Below are 15,646 nucleotides of genomic sequence, written 5' to 3'. Positions count from 1 at the left end.
AATTAAATATACAATCATTCACCTTTTCCTGGTTTCATGGACGTATTGCACACTTCTCAGGCTGCCTCCAACCCCTGAGCTCAACCTGAGATATTTATTGAAGTCCCATGTGATTAAAGTCACATTACATGAAAACAGTTTTGACACAGTGCACAGGAACAGCCCATCACAGGGGACTCATACAACACAAATGCCTGGGGGATTTCTGACAGGGTCTTCTTCGGCACTGGCCTGCACCGTCTCTAACTGCTTGGCGAGAGTGGAGCCCCTCTTCCACTGAGGTCTCGCGTGGTGAAGGCCGAAGGCGGGCACGCGCCCTGGCGAGCGAGCTGTCAGAATCAAGGCCTGCAGCGAACGGAGAGGCTTTCTGTGGCGCCAGGCAGTCAGACGTCAGGACCAGGCTGGAGCGTCGGGTCGGGGGTGGACTGAGAGGCACGAGGCTCCCCCCCTCAAACCAAGGCCCAGTTCGCTGCACAGTCCGGCGGGACGTCACAGACTCCAGAGCTCAGGCAGTAGTCATTCCCTGTGGTCCCCCACCAAGAGTTCACATCTTTCTAGAAAGATCCCTTTTGATGCCTCGGGGAAGATGCACCCCCTCAGAAAGTAACCACCTTCGGCTGCTTCGGTTTAGCTTTTTTGACAGGCCCAGCAACGTCCTCGTGGTCCGCACTCATATTGTTGGACAGTCGGCCCACAGTCACAGCTTTCCCTGAGGGAGCACAGAGAGGACAACTGAATTAGATTTCTCCCAAAACACAGGAGGACATGTGCCCTGAGGGTCTGCCCAGGCATAACGACCCAATGCTTCGCCTTGTAGAATAATAATAACAACAACAATAATAATTCCTCACACTTATATAGCGCTTTTCTGGACACTCCACTCAAAGCGCTTTACAGGTAATGGGGATCTCCTCCACCACCACCAATGTGCAGCCCCACCTGGATGATGTGACAGCAGCTATAGTATATAGCTATAGAGAATATATATATTCTCCCCACACACCGGCTCTCAGTGGGGAGGAGAGCAGAGTGATGAAGCCAGTTCAGAGATGGGGATTATTAGGAGGCCATGATTAGTAAGTGCCAATGGGAAATTTGGCCAGGACGACAGGTTTACACTCCTAACTTTTTCGAGAAACAAACTAGGATTTTTAATGACCACAGAGAGTCATCCGAAGGACGGATAGAAGCATTTGACATCGAGTGCACATCCTCAAATCATGTCAAAAGGCTTCCACAGCACAGCAGTCCCAGCTGGCGAGACCTGAGGCTCACCTGCTGTAAAAAATGCTCTAAAACGTGAAACGTTTTTTTGGGTTACAAGCGAATTTGAATCAAGGACGATCGTAGAAACCCACAATTTAAAAGGCTCAGATTATCTACAGCTGGTTACTTCCAGTCACAAGAATCTTAAAAGTGCTTGTCAAGCCATCTCAAAGTGCTTCACAAACCAAAACAGGATTGGAATATAGAAACCCCATAATGAAACTGTTAACTGAAAGTAATAAAAATGAAGACCAATGTACAATGGACACAGTGCAATGGGGTGAAAGGCAAGTGGAAAAATTTTACATTTCATTCCTTCCCCATTACAGAGATATTTTACACTGGACACAGGGCCGTTGCTGGCAGTGAGGGTTTTTCCCTTTGATCCCTGCTGTGCACGCATGTTTCCCGTACTCTCTAGTGAATCATTACCAGCCAACAGGATCAAAGAAATCACCAATGGCATCATACCCCCGCCCCTAGTCTTCTACAGTGCTCCTGGCAGCAACTAACAGAGCAAAAGAATGGAAATTCTGGCACTATTTCAAAAGTGCCAAACAAGCTGTGAGAAAATCTGCACCTTGACATCTATTTCACAAACTGAAAAGTGAAAAACACAAAATTCTTTAACTTTTCCATTTAAATTATTTTTTTTACTTTCACTATATCTATGAAAAACATGGTAACACCAGATGATGTATCATCATAAGGCTCTTTGTGCTGTTTGGGGACGAAACCTGCTGAGTACCGGGTGAACTGTTTTGTGGCAGCAGGACTATCACCTTGTAGCTTGAACGTGACCACCAAGGAAAACCAGGCAGCTACTGTAAGGGCTGATGGTGGACAAAAATCAGGTTACAATCACCATTCAGTTCATTTTTACTCTTTCTTTTTGTTGGTTGTTTAATGAAACATATAGTGACAACACTAACTCTTGATTTAAATTAATGGGTTGATCAAGAAAACATCAGATACCCTGTATGAAACTACTTTGCCAAAGGCAAATTTATACCATGATGATTTAAAGAGGCATGCTCGGTTTATCCATGTTTTATGGACAGGCTGCCAATAACTGACCTGCCCAATAGTGAGCAGTTCTCTCAAGAGTGAAATAAAAACCCCTCGTCTGCCATTACTAACAGTCGTGTCTGTCTCAACCTTGCCACCCATGTCCAGCGAGAACTGTGCTTTAACAGGTTAAAATGCTCTTAAAAGACAGAATTACAATAGTTTATCCAAGGGCCTGGCCTTAAAAATAAACGTCTGTATCCTGACACATAAAACCTACTGAATCATTCATGCACCTTACATTTTCGGTTACACTAATCATTTTAGTATTATTTGAACAGGAATACAATTTCTCAAAGACTGTGCTATTAGATAAGAAAGATTAAGAGCTTTACAGAAAGAGGCTGAGGTCAAAATTCTTTCTATCAGAAGAGAATTTTATTGCAGAAATATACAAGACTGACTCCAAGTAATAGTAAAATAATATTCAGCCTGCTTGTGCTCGTACAAAGATGCATGATGTTAGTGTGTAACTCAAAATGATTCTTTTCTAGTGCAAAACAGGAAAAAGTCACTGTATTACAATAAACCCAGTCCTGATTCTCTCACTTTCAGCGAATGATAATTGATTAATGATATAAGTAGTTATATACAAGTATCTTACCTGAACCCTGGTGCTCTGGACAGTCTTTCTGAAAGTGCTCCACTGATCCACACACCCTGCAGCAGCCACCTAGCAAACCCAGCAAAAAAACACGCGGAAGAGTTCATACAGCCCATTTTCCAAATCCTCATCTTAAACCCTTTGCAAAGCAACACCTTTCCATCTACTTATTAAAGGCATGATAAACTAAAACGTTTGAAATTAGGCCTCTTTTTCAGAAGGCAAGAGAACAGCACTTCACTTGAGCAATGTATATTGCTCACAAAATATATCTTAAGCAATCACATAATATATATCTTATACAGTGCTTTTTATAATTCATAATTCCAAGGCAGTGTAAAATTAAAAAAAAACAAAGACAGGTCACTAGGGGGCAGTGCGGTGCCTAAGGATCTGCGCCTGTGGCTGGAAGGTTTGCTGGTTGGTATCCTGCAGCCGACAGAGAAATCCTACTCCATTGGGCCCCTGAGCAAGGCCCTTCACCCCAACTGCTCCAGGGGCGCTGTATAAATGGCTGACCCTGTGCTCTGACCCCAAGCTTCTCTCCCTGTCTGTGTGTCTCATGGAGAGCCAGTTGGGGTATGTGAAAAGATAAATTCCTAGTACAAGAAACTGTATACGGCCAATAAAGTGATCTTATTCTATTCTTACTCATTCTTATTAGAACTGCAAACTGTACTCTGAATTACCATGCAGAGCATAGATGTGAGTTTTATGACAGCTGGCTGACGTGTAAGATCTCATAATGGGCTCGGAGATCATTCCACAGTCCTGGAGTATCAGAGCTGATAGAACAGTTTCCAAGTGTTCGGAGCCGGGAACTGGGAACTGGAAGAAGGCCTGAGTCCAGTGAGAGCAAATGACTTGTAGGTGTGTGGAGAGAGAAGAATTCACTGCCATCAAGCCCTTAAAGCTGAGGAGCAGCTTTCTGAATCTTTATTCTGAAATCCACAAGGATACCAGTGCAAGGTACCTCAAATAGGAAGGAACAGCTCTTTCACACTATATATGTCTAGAGAAAGCTTTATTATTTGAAAATATTTCAACAATCTTGATTTTCCTACATTCTTCCTAACACTCGTTTTCAACCGTTCGGTTAAAACGTCTACAGGTTATTGACACCAGCCTGAACCTTGGATCTCAACAGTACTCGGCTCACTAGGCTCCTGACAGCCAGGGCTCCCTCCATGTTGTGCAGCAGAGGTTTGCCTTCTACAGCTCACAGATTGACAAGAGTCCCACAATCCTCTGTGGAATGGAGCGTCTCCAGTCTTTCATGTCCTAAATTTAATTTCAGCTTGGGTCCCCAGCTCCTTGCGTTGCTCTTCAATCTTCACCGAGATCATTAGGTCAACACCTTTCAGGATTTGGAATATTTCAATCACGTCTCCCCCACAATCGTCTCCATTTCAGGCTCAAGGGATTTTTATTCCCTTAGTATGTCAACATATGGCTTCACTCAGGTCACCAGCACTTTTTTAAAACAAATTTCAGAACCATCTGACGACGTGTTTTTACTTTTCCTAGAAAACACACTAAACTGCAGCTCAAGGCAGCTGGGGATGGATCAAGCGATGTTAAAGTCAAGCTCAGTGATGTCATACCTGCTGCGTACATCCCTTTGGGGTTATCAGGACACGATTTCGACAGGTGGCCAGTCTGCCCACAGATGAAACACTTAGCAAAGGGAAAGTCACCTGTAAGGGCATTAAGACAAGAAATTAAATCACCAGCGACAAAAAGAAAGTGAACAAAACAAGCTTATTCATCAAACCTGCTAAATGAATACCTACACGTTTACGTCTGAAAACAGTATCAAGAAGGGAGAATTCAAACAACCGCTGCATAGTATGGGATACAGCTCATCTTAGATTTGTCAATTAAAAGAAAGTATGCGACAAAGCCAACACAGACAAAAGTATTCTCATCTGTAATGCTGAATTCATGACACTACTGACTACAATTAAGTCAATATCCATGTTCCCAGGCACTCAGCTGGATCCATTCCACTCTCTTGCTCACAGCAGAGGTGCCCCACTATCTCAGGGCACCCCCGGGCAACATTACCTAATTCAGTGACGAGCTGCTGCAAAAAAAAAGTTGTAGCAATCCACAAAAAACACACCTAGACCACTGCCGTTCTGTCCCGAACCTCTATTTTCTTACCAAGCGCAGGGTCCACTTTAGCTCTGCACCTCTGCAGCTCGTGCTCTGTGGAACCACAGCGGTAACAGATCCCCCTGCCCATCTCCTCGTCTTCGTCGGCCTCTGGGCAGTCAGCCAGCCTGTGCCCAGGCTTCCTGCAGTTGAAGCACACCTGCGAAACAGCAGTCGGTCAGCAAACACGCGACCACACACCGCCCGGTCTCGTGGCTGGAACAGCAGGTAATCTGTTCGTTTTCAGCCATCCAGGGACGTGTGGATAGTAGACAGGTTTCTATCTGCCAGCGTGAGTACACAAAGGCCAAAGCTGCCAATGACTTGTGTCCCAGTGCAATACCATTTCACACCTCATCTTCCTGTCATGTGCAGCAGCATTACTGTGATCGGGAGCTCGAGAAGGATGTCCCACCGGACTGTAAATAAATCAACAGGACAACGCTGATGCAGCAAGACCTTACATGTGCAAGCCACTCTACTGGTGCTTTCCTGAGCTCAGGGCGCTAAATTCAAGCGCACCACGGGGCCAATCTTTTCCTACGTCCTCGAAATCGATCACCTGCCACCACGCCTTTTCGAGATGAAAACGATGTTTTTGCAGGGTGTGACAGGAGGGCGAGGGCTCTCTCACCATGTGGGTTTTCTTCAGCTCCTGCCTCTTCAGCCTCCTCTCCTCGCGCCTCTGGTCCTTCTTGAGCGCCAGCGCCACGTCCTCCCGCGCCCCGGAGACGCCCGCCTGCCGGAGGTGCGCCAGGAACCCGTTGACGTCCTCGCCGTCGTACTCCTCCTTCTTCTTCCTGCCGGGCTTCCGGCCGAGCGGGCCCCCCCGGGAGGGATCCCGTCCGCGGCGAGGGGACGGCCCCGGCCCCTGCGCCCCGCGGCCACGCCCCTCCTTCAGGTCGCCCCAGGGCGTCGCCTCGGCGGGCTTGCGCCTGTGGACGTTGTTGGCTCGGGCCCAGCGGGTCATGGCAGCCCAAAGGGAAACCTGTACATGAGAGCACAGGGCCATCAGCTTCCCCTCTCCTACCAGCACGGAGCGCACCAGAGTGGGAGAGAGGCTTTAAAGAACATGGCTGCAGCCAGCAGTTACCTCACCCCGCAGCTCAGCAGGTCCCTGCTCAGAGGCTGCCAGGACCTGCATGGGAGACCTCCCGGGAAAAACTAAGGTTGCTGCTGGAAGAGGTGTTAGTGGGGCCAGCAGGGGGCGCTCACCCTGTAGCCTGTGTGAGACCTAATGCCCCAGTATAGTGACGGGGACAGTATACTGTAAAAAAGGCGCCGTCCTTCAGATGAGATGTAAAACCGAGGTCCTGACTCTCTGTGGTCATTAAAAATCCCAGGGTGTTTCTCGAAAAGAGTAGGGGTGTAACCTTGCCAAATTTCCCCCTGGCCTTTACCAGTTATGGCCTCCTAATAATCCCCATCTCCGAACTGGCTTAATCGTTGTGTTCTCCTCCCCACTGAGAGCTGGTGTGTGGCGTGCATACTGGCACACTATGGCTGCTGTCACATAATCTAAGTGGGGCTGCACACCAGTTGTGGTGGAGGGGATCCCCATTACCTGTAAAGTGATTTGAGTGGAGTGTCCAGAAAAGCGCTATTTAAGAGTGAGGAATTATTATTAACATAAGAAAGGTTACAAACGAGAGGAGGTCATCTGGCCCATTAGGTTGTTTGGTAGCTAGTAGTTAATTGATGCGAGGAACTCTTGAAGGTTTCTTGAAGGAAAGCAATGTATCATTGGGCTGGGTAGCTTGTTCCAGGCTCCCACAACTCTTTGGGTAAAGAAGTGCCTCTTGCACACCCATGCAAGTTTCCACTTATGCCCTCTGGTTCATGTTTCACTTTTCATTCAGAAGAAATCCACTGTGGTGCCTTTGAGGATTTTGAATATTCAGGTCCCTTTGTAACCTCCTCTATTCAAGACTAAAATGTTTAATCCCTTCAGCTGTTTTAAAAATACATTCACAAACAATATCTCTATTCACCTGCAGGACAGTTGATCAGCAATGTAAGAGTGACCAATGATAAATGCGTATTCATCTATAATTAATACTGCTTGGTGGTGATAGTGTAATTGTTTAATAGTTTGCCTAATTTTACCTCTCCCCTGTCTTCTACTGCACTTATTGCTGACACTTAGCTTTAAAATCTTTCCCAGCATCTTTAACAAACATTTCTGTAATAAAAATAAGTCTATTACCAAAATGCAAGAAAACATAGATCCATTTCCGCCCTTACTCATAATGGTTACTGATGGCAACTGGTTATTAAAACATTGCCAGCAGAATCAACTTATTATAACAATATTACGATTCTGTAATAAATAAAAAATATATATACCTGCCATTAATACTCACTTTTTTCTATCTCGGATAAAATACTCACTCACGGTATCAACGTTCTGCATATAGAATACAGCATTATGCTTATGATAAGACCATAATTATATTATTTAGACACGCATCAGGCGCCACCTCGCAACATTCTTTAAAATGTACTATGAAATAAATTTACAGAAAGCCAAACATATAGCACAATTCTATATACATAAAATCAAAGCAATATTATTACTCTTGGGTGTAAGTACTCAAAACGAATCTAAGACGAACAAATGCACGTAAATTAAATCTGATGCATACTGCAGCAACGTAACTCAAGAAAACGTGTTAAAATGTTAACGGTGCAATTTAAATAAACTGGCGTTCACTGTTAAAGACAAAGTGTTCTCGTGTATTCATCTGGAATATAATTCGACATCTGTGAAACTAAAAACTTAGCAAATTAAAACTTACTTTCAAAGTAGACGAAAAATTAATTCACGTGTTCCCCCACGCCTGTTTCCTCTTCCTGTGTACAGTTCGTGTAAGATCCGGACTGCAACTCAGAAACCAGACTTTAGTTCCTAGAAGACTGACGAACAAACATTGAAAATTACAGTACATTACTGAGGAGACCAGCGACCTGTCAGGGGTGTTGTCTCGCCTTGAAGAACATGATATCACCATTCACACAGATGGTGAAGAGATTATATAACTTTGATTACTGGGCCTGGAAACTTCACGCTAAATGCCGTGTACTTAAATATTACAACTAGTGATATTAAGTTATTAGCGAAACTTGTTTTGAAACGATGTGGTTTTGTTTTAATAATGGTGTTTTGAAGGTAACAGACCGAAGTGAAACAATAAAAAAACACATTTACAGAAAAATTAGGAGCCTAGTTTTAACAAATTATTATTTTATAGTATTATTATTATAGTATTATTTTATATTTTCACATTTCTGCCACTAGAGGACAGATGGAGACTCTAATGTAATGCTCGTTCCGGCTGTATACAGAAGGTCACTCATGTTTTACCTCAACTGTATGCACATTATTACAAAGGAATTACATTTTACTTGGGTAAATGTATTAACAAGTATTTTCTGCACCCTTTAACGACACATTATTAGTTTCTGTAAATTCTAAAATGAACTGGGAGACAAATAGTTGGAAACACTGTTTTTTTATTTTCCAAAAAAGCAGATTAATTTCCCCGGTAAGATTTTACATCCATTATCCCATTGGTTTTGACACACTCCCCAGTTCCTGCTGATATAAAGTGGAAATACATCACTATGCTGTCACCACCATGCTTGACAGCAGGGATGCTGTTGACTGATGATGCACGATGTTGAGATGGCATTAGACGTAGCACTTTGCATTCAGTCAAAAAGATCCAAATTTGTGTTGTGTCTTTTGCCACATGTTTGCAGTATCAGTCAGGTGCTTTGTTACAAACCCCATGTGGGACCAGATTTATGTTTTCAGCTGCAAGCCGCCCTTTGTGCAGTGAGTAGGATATCATTGACCCAAGAACATCTCCAGCTGCCAGCCACTGAACTGAACCTTTCAGTGAACACGGGAGGTTTTATACCCTTCTCCAGATCTGTACTTCTACGTTGCAGCTGTATTCCTGAGTTGTTATTTGGAAAGCTCTTTGGGTTTCATGGTTGAATCTTTGCTTGATCACTACATAACCAGGACCTCCTGGATATGATTCTGAAAAGATGTGAACCAGTATTATTGTACAACACACTGACAGAGACCCCTTAACGTATTGTATGGCTTGTTAAGGTGAGTGTTTGGATACTTCTGTAATAATACATAACTATTTACTTATTTTACTTTTTGCTTTGATTGCGTAGAGGAGGCTAAGTATCTACCGAACATTGTTACAGTACTTCAAAGTGTCATGATCACAAACTTTAAAGCATAAAAATGTTAGAACTGTGCAAGGCTCTAAGTATTTTTGGAAGGCACTGTACACTTGCAAGTGTCCTGGAATGTGCTTATGAAGTGAACAGACATTTACCTCTCATTTAAGCTTCGCATTTCCTGGTAAAAGGAAATAAAAATAAAAATATCAGACTTGATTGGGATGAGGTTGTTCTATTTTTCCACAATTTGAAACTTCTACTGAAAGGGATCTTCAAATGAAGAGCATTCATGACTACAGTAAATCCACCCCTCTTCTCTTGCCTGGGTTTGCACTCTAAGATGATCCTGATCAACAGCTAAAGGACTTTCAGTGAGGAGGATGGAAAAGACCCCACACTGGCATTGCTAATCCAATTTCATCTGGCATCCAAGCAAAAGGGAGAGATGGAGAGAATCCTGAAATGATAACCCTGGTGCGTTTCTGGCAACCACAAGATTCGGTGTGACAAGGATGAAATAATATATTGAAATACAGGAGACATGAGTGATCGCGCTCAGCACGATTAACACCCATAATATTTTAAAACCATTTTAATATCTGTTGCAGCCAGTGTTTTTCCGTAACCTCCTAGAATTATGCATACTGTACCTTCTTCTCTGTGCACTTGTGCTCACATGAGCAGAGAGAGGGAGAGCATGTCTATGTGTACCATGTTGTGTGTTATGGATCATATAGCAGATATGCTTTCCCTGTCTCCTCTCGTGGTTAAGCTAACTTCTTATGTATAATTTCCAGTGACAGCTGTTAATTTAAGCACTGCATTTGTATGAACGGTGCTTGAATTTCAATATATCAATCTTTAAAAATAGTTTATAATTATAGCTTTTCATTTTGATAATTAACAGATAAGCGTTTTGTTTTTACAGTAGTGTGATGTGCATCTGTCCTACAGTGACAGGATAATCATGTTAGTTTTGTAAAGAAAAGACTGTGTTGGGATCTGGTTCAAGTGTTCAGAATCCACAAAGGCGTTGATAAACTCAACCCATTGGACAAGTGAAACATTGGAACCCACTGGAATAGTGAAACATAAACCATTTCACCTGAGAATGATGGTGAAAATTATGGGAAAGTGCACTTAAAACTAGGAAAGGATTCTTCACAAAATGGCTGGATGAGATTACTAGATCACTTTTTGACAATAAGCATCATACAGTAGCAGGATCTATAACACTTCTGTTCTTTTAGTGTTGCTAACATGTTGTGAGGGTACACTAGAGACAAAAGAGATACACAAAGATGGCTTTGACCTGTACGGTATGTTATGAATTATTTCATGGAAAAACTGTTGCACAGACCCATGTCACACATTCTCTTCACACCCACTGCCTTTACAGCAACAAAAAGGACCAGACAGCATGCCGCCCTCTTCTCTTAAAATAGTCAACTGCATTTTGTTACAAGCTGCCAAATGGCAGTTATGGTCTGTAAGCCTGGTTGTGATACCTACAGACAAAACATATGGGGCAGAGTTGAATCACTCCCCCATTCACCAGCATCTTCCCTGTGGCCTTGGTCTAGACAGCCATCGTGATTCTTAAGTATGGCACACTAATAGTATTATGAGGATACGCGTCACAAGCTTCTTTGAAGAATTTAATGAGCTACTGAAAGACTTTAAGCTTTCTTAAAGTGCAGATGGAGGATGATGTCCCTCTGGAGTAACCAACTGCACATTTCACCGGAGACACTCCTGCACTGCGCATGTACATTGACACAGGACCTGCGTGAAGATAAGAAGGTTAACACACAAGAGGAGGCCATTCAGTCACTGCAGCCCATTTGCTAGTTAGTGGCTAATTGAACCAAGAATCTCATTGAGATATTTCCTGAAGAAGTCCAGCCTGTCAGCTTCAACAACACAGTGGGGTGGCTTGCTCCAGACTCCCTCAACCCTTTGCATGAAGATTGCGTATAGCAGCTCGTCCAGTTTCCAATTTTAAATGCACTTCCACCCACAGTAGTTGCCACACTTGTGTCGCCTGGTTCACGTTTCACTGTTGTTTCTATAAAAGCCCGGTGAGTTGACTTTTGTCAGTGCCTTTGAGGACTGTGAATACTTGTATCAGCCCCCCTCGCAGGTTTTAGATACTTTAGTGTGGAGCTTTACTCCTTTATATTCCATGACTGTGAATGATTTTAAGAACCTTTTTAAATATAAATGGTTTGAATGTGACAAAAATTGAATACGATTCCTTGTTCAGGATTTTTTGCCATATTTGAGAATTCATTTTGTCAGTTTTGTTTTGCATTAATTTTTACATCTGGTTTAAACCCTGCCACCTGGGTCTAATATCAAAGCGCGGATTTCAAGGTCTGATTTTCAGTGAGGTAGAGTACCTCTTATATACTGTAGTGCATACAGTACCAATTGTATGCTTTAGCCCTAAACAAGATTTATTGTTCAGCAGAAGAAGTCACAAAATCACAGAAGAAATGGTACAGTATAAGTTCTCTTTAGATTGAATTCTTCTTTCTTTTTCACATTGGAACAATAAAATAATTCACTTTCTTAAAGGTGTTAAGAAGGATAGTCTTTACCAGCTGCAGGGCCTTCTCTTTGCATTCTGCAATATGTACCAGTGGTGTTTCCTAAGGGGGGGATGCGGTCTATACATGCAATGAATAATTTGTTTCATACCAGGGGTAATATGAAGGGACTGGCTCCATCTAATGCCTTTCAATTAGTAAAGGCTTCACATAATCCTTAAGCAGTGATCACTATTTGTAATAAGGATTTGAATGTTGCAGATGAGGCCATTTCCTGGGACAGCATTTGGAATGATACAGTACATATCCTGCCTCCAAGAAGGCACAAACTATCTTAATTAATTGTTAATCATAAAAGTCATGAAAAGTGGCAAATGTCTTATGTTTACGGTGTTGAGGAAAATAAAGCTTTGCTCACAAAATGAGTAGTTAAAAGCTGTACTATTTCAATTACAAGTAATAGGTTTATTCCACGCTGGAAAAAAAAAAAAAGAAAGAAATCACAACGTTTCGGCCGTGTGTTTTCTTTCTTCTTTTTTTCCCAGCAAGGAATAAACCTATTACTGTACTTGTTCCTTTGCAGCCTACGCATGCTGACGCAGCTACCCACCTGAACTATTTCAATTACAGTAAATATTCAATTCAAAATACTTCATTCCTAAGGGTGCGATCTGAAATTAAATTAATAGTTTAAATTGATAGTAATTTATTTATAGTTAGACAAATTAAAAATGTCATATAACTATAAATAAAATACAACATAAATAAGTGCATTAAGCACATCATTAAACCTAAGACATGCAAAAAGGTATTCACACAATTACATGGACAGATCGTGCCCAGTGGCTACATGATAACCACGCTATCTCTCGTACAAGCTAATTATCCCAGTTCACAATAGTTGTGAACAGTGACAAACTGCCACTGAATGCATGGCGAGACGATGAACATCAAAGCAATCGTTTTCACAATGAACAAGGCTAGTGCGAGATCTAAAATGCAAAAACGAATTAATATTTCAGAGAAAGAATGCGGTACAAAGCTGAAGAGAGCATTTGGTGTCCTTTAAAGGTCAATCGTGAAGACGTACAGATAAGCAGAGGCAACAAGGACACTACGAAGATCTGGGAGACTAAGCCGATTACCTGCAGGTGGCAAGTGGTGCAACATGTCCTGTAATTGAAAAAGCAGGAGGTCCACTGGTTATGTGCGACAAAACACACAAAGCTACTGTATAAACCCATTTTAAATTCCAGAAATGTACTGTAGAACACTGCAAATCTACAAATAACATAGGACCCTTTTTTAGACATTTCAAACTGCCAATTGTTTATGCATCTCCTCAGTAGCAGGAATGAGGAAGTGTAGACGAACTCCTCTGACCCACCTTAAAGCCTCTCGTCTTCTATACACATTTAGACATGCCCCCTACCGCAGACTCGGTGCCGATTGGAGGAGAGGCATGTCCCCCACCGACAGCACTGCATGCCTACAGGCGTCACCCGGGACACTGTTGGGCCGAGATCCAAGATACGCAGATGCGGGTTTGACGTTCGCTGGTCACAGTCAGCTAGTAACATGACCCAAGATTGAGCTGCAATCATTGAGCTCAACCTGCTCTCTGGCCCCAAGCCTGAAGGGGTTGAAAAGGAGAGACCCGTGGCCTCTTCTTGATGGTGGGGGAGTTAACAGCAACACCAACAGCCAAGAATGAAGAATTTTGTGGGTTTTTTTTATTTCATTAAACCAATTTTGAAAACCAATTCTGAGAACATTGTTTGGGTTACATTGCTCAAAGGTTTTTTTTTTAATCACAGGTCATTATGTACGCTGCCCATGCAATGAGTGTAGTTTTTGGATGGCAGCGATTCCTCCACAAAACATTTCTTTCAGGTCACGCTCCATAACTTTCCTTGGGTTCGTCAGAAAGGCATGGAGGCCTGCACTGCCCGTATGCCAGGGCACATTTAAAACATGATTGAGGATAATTATGGCCATCGGTACCAAATGATGGATCTTTTGATGTGCTTCTCTGTCCCCGACTCTCGGAATTTTAAAAAGCACCAATCACACAGGCAATCATGTTAGGCCATTAGCTCTAAGCTAATGTTCCCCTATGCCGTACTGTTCAGTCCTGCCTTGGTAAAAAGAAATGTGGCTCCCGTCTCAGAAATGTTGGTACTTATGCAAGGCCTTTTCAATTGGGTATAATCTATGAGACACCAGGATGGTCAGGTGTTTAGGTACATCTCTAGAGGAGAAGGTTGGAAACAAACACTTTGAAGAAAATCTTGCTAGAGAGAATAGTGTTTGATTCCATGTACTTGTACTAAAAGAGCTCCTATTATACATAAACTACTGCAAGTTCTCGAACTGGTGGATACGGGTTCATTTCACATATATTTTTGTGCCTTGATCGATATTGTAACAAAATGGCGGGTAAAGGTCAAAATTATTCTGCCACCAGTTAAAAACGCCCGATAATACTGTATGCCCCCGCGATAACGCCAGCGCTCATTGGCTCATTTTCACTGGTCGGCGCGTCACATGATTTCTGGTTGTTTTTCACGGTTCCCACCTCACGACTGCTCGCACCCCCTCCAGGATTCAGGCTCTCGTGTTAGCCTCCTTCTGGGTACAGCTGAGTGGACTCTGCCTCTTTCACATCTTGCCCCGCTTCTCCTCACCTGGCAGCCCATCACACGGTCTCTTAACTATGCCCAGGAGCGCTCTCGCCAGCAACACCATGATGCTCAGCTTTCCGTCACGAACGGTTCTTTCCGGGCCCTATGCAGACGACACGATCCGGATGGTGAGGAAACAGTAGGGAGGAAATCATGCAGGAGAGGGTCTGGAGACGGAGGGGCGTGTCCAAGGTGAGCAGGTGTCCGGGGGAAGTGAGTCCGGGGCGAACAAACAAAGACAACGTCCAAACGGGGAATCCAAAACAGAAGAGAAGTCCAATGCCAGACGATCCATCCATGGGAATTAAAAACCAGGAGTCGGGACGGGACCGGCGGGGGGGAATCAGGAACAGAGGGTTAAAAACATAACGGAGCCTAGACGCAGCTGGACCGCGGGCTCTCGCGAAGCGGGATTCAATGAGGAACCAGGAGTGACGGCTGCGTCTGGCTTTTAAGGTGGAACGTAAATAAGAAACAGGTGCATGTAATGGGGCAGAACAAGGAAGTGCTGGAGCGCCCTTAAGAGGAGGAGCAGCAGCGATCGTGACACTTTCTGTCTTTGTCTCTCTATACACTAATTCTCAACCCTTGACTAGACTAGACTAGACTAGACTAGCATTTCCACTCTTTGGAGCCCTGCTCTGTTTCATTTTCATCTTGCTCTACACACTGGAGATCTCAGTTCATTATTGCATAGTTCCTAGCTCTTTTTCTCCAGCAACACTCCTCTTCAATAGGAATAAAGTACCTTTGGCACCCTGCTCTCTTTCATCTTACACTAAGCACCACTCTCTCTCTCTCTTCACCACCTTCCCCCAGCTCTTCCTGTTTGGCCAGGGATGCTCTATATACCAACTTTGTCGTCCATAACGCAGCAGCAGCGGGTTCTCTTCCATCAACGTTCAAACACACAAGGTGCCTGAGTGGCTTTTTACAGTCCAAAGGTACTGTACCTTCACATATCCCCTTAAAAAAGAGTCAACCTTACTACAAACTAACAGAGACATAGAAGTTTAGGGGAATCATGCTGATTGTTAAACAACATAGGACAGGACAACAAATCCACAAAACAGTGTACTAAAGCTGATGCTAAATTATGGGCACCATTT

General features: G+C 43.3%; 1 protein-coding gene across 1 annotated transcript; it reads right to left on the bottom strand.

Annotated features, from left to right (window-relative positions):
• Positions 1-23: 23 nt before the first annotated feature.
• Positions 24-7,976, bottom strand: zcchc9 (zinc finger, CCHC domain containing 9). The gene is made up of 6 exons (XM_015363928.2): positions 7,894-7,976; positions 5,730-6,083; positions 5,105-5,255; positions 4,543-4,635; positions 2,939-3,007; positions 24-709 (listed from the first exon to the last, which is right to left on the bottom strand). The coding sequence occupies exons 2-6, from the start codon at positions 6,063-6,065 to the stop codon at positions 597-599; spliced, it is 762 nt and encodes a 253-aa protein (XP_015219414.2). The 5' UTR covers positions 6,066-6,083; positions 7,894-7,976; the 3' UTR covers positions 24-596.
• Between the last annotated feature and the right edge of the window lie 7,670 nt (positions 7,977-15,646).

This window comes from Lepisosteus oculatus, chromosome 3, assembly GCF_040954835.1.
Source record: "Lepisosteus oculatus isolate fLepOcu1 chromosome 3, fLepOcu1.hap2, whole genome shotgun sequence".
Lineage (NCBI taxonomy): Eukaryota > Metazoa > Chordata > Actinopteri > Semionotiformes > Lepisosteidae > Lepisosteus > Lepisosteus oculatus.
The sequence above is the reverse complement of the archived record's forward strand: the minus strand, read 5'-3'. Positions and strand labels throughout refer to the sequence as shown.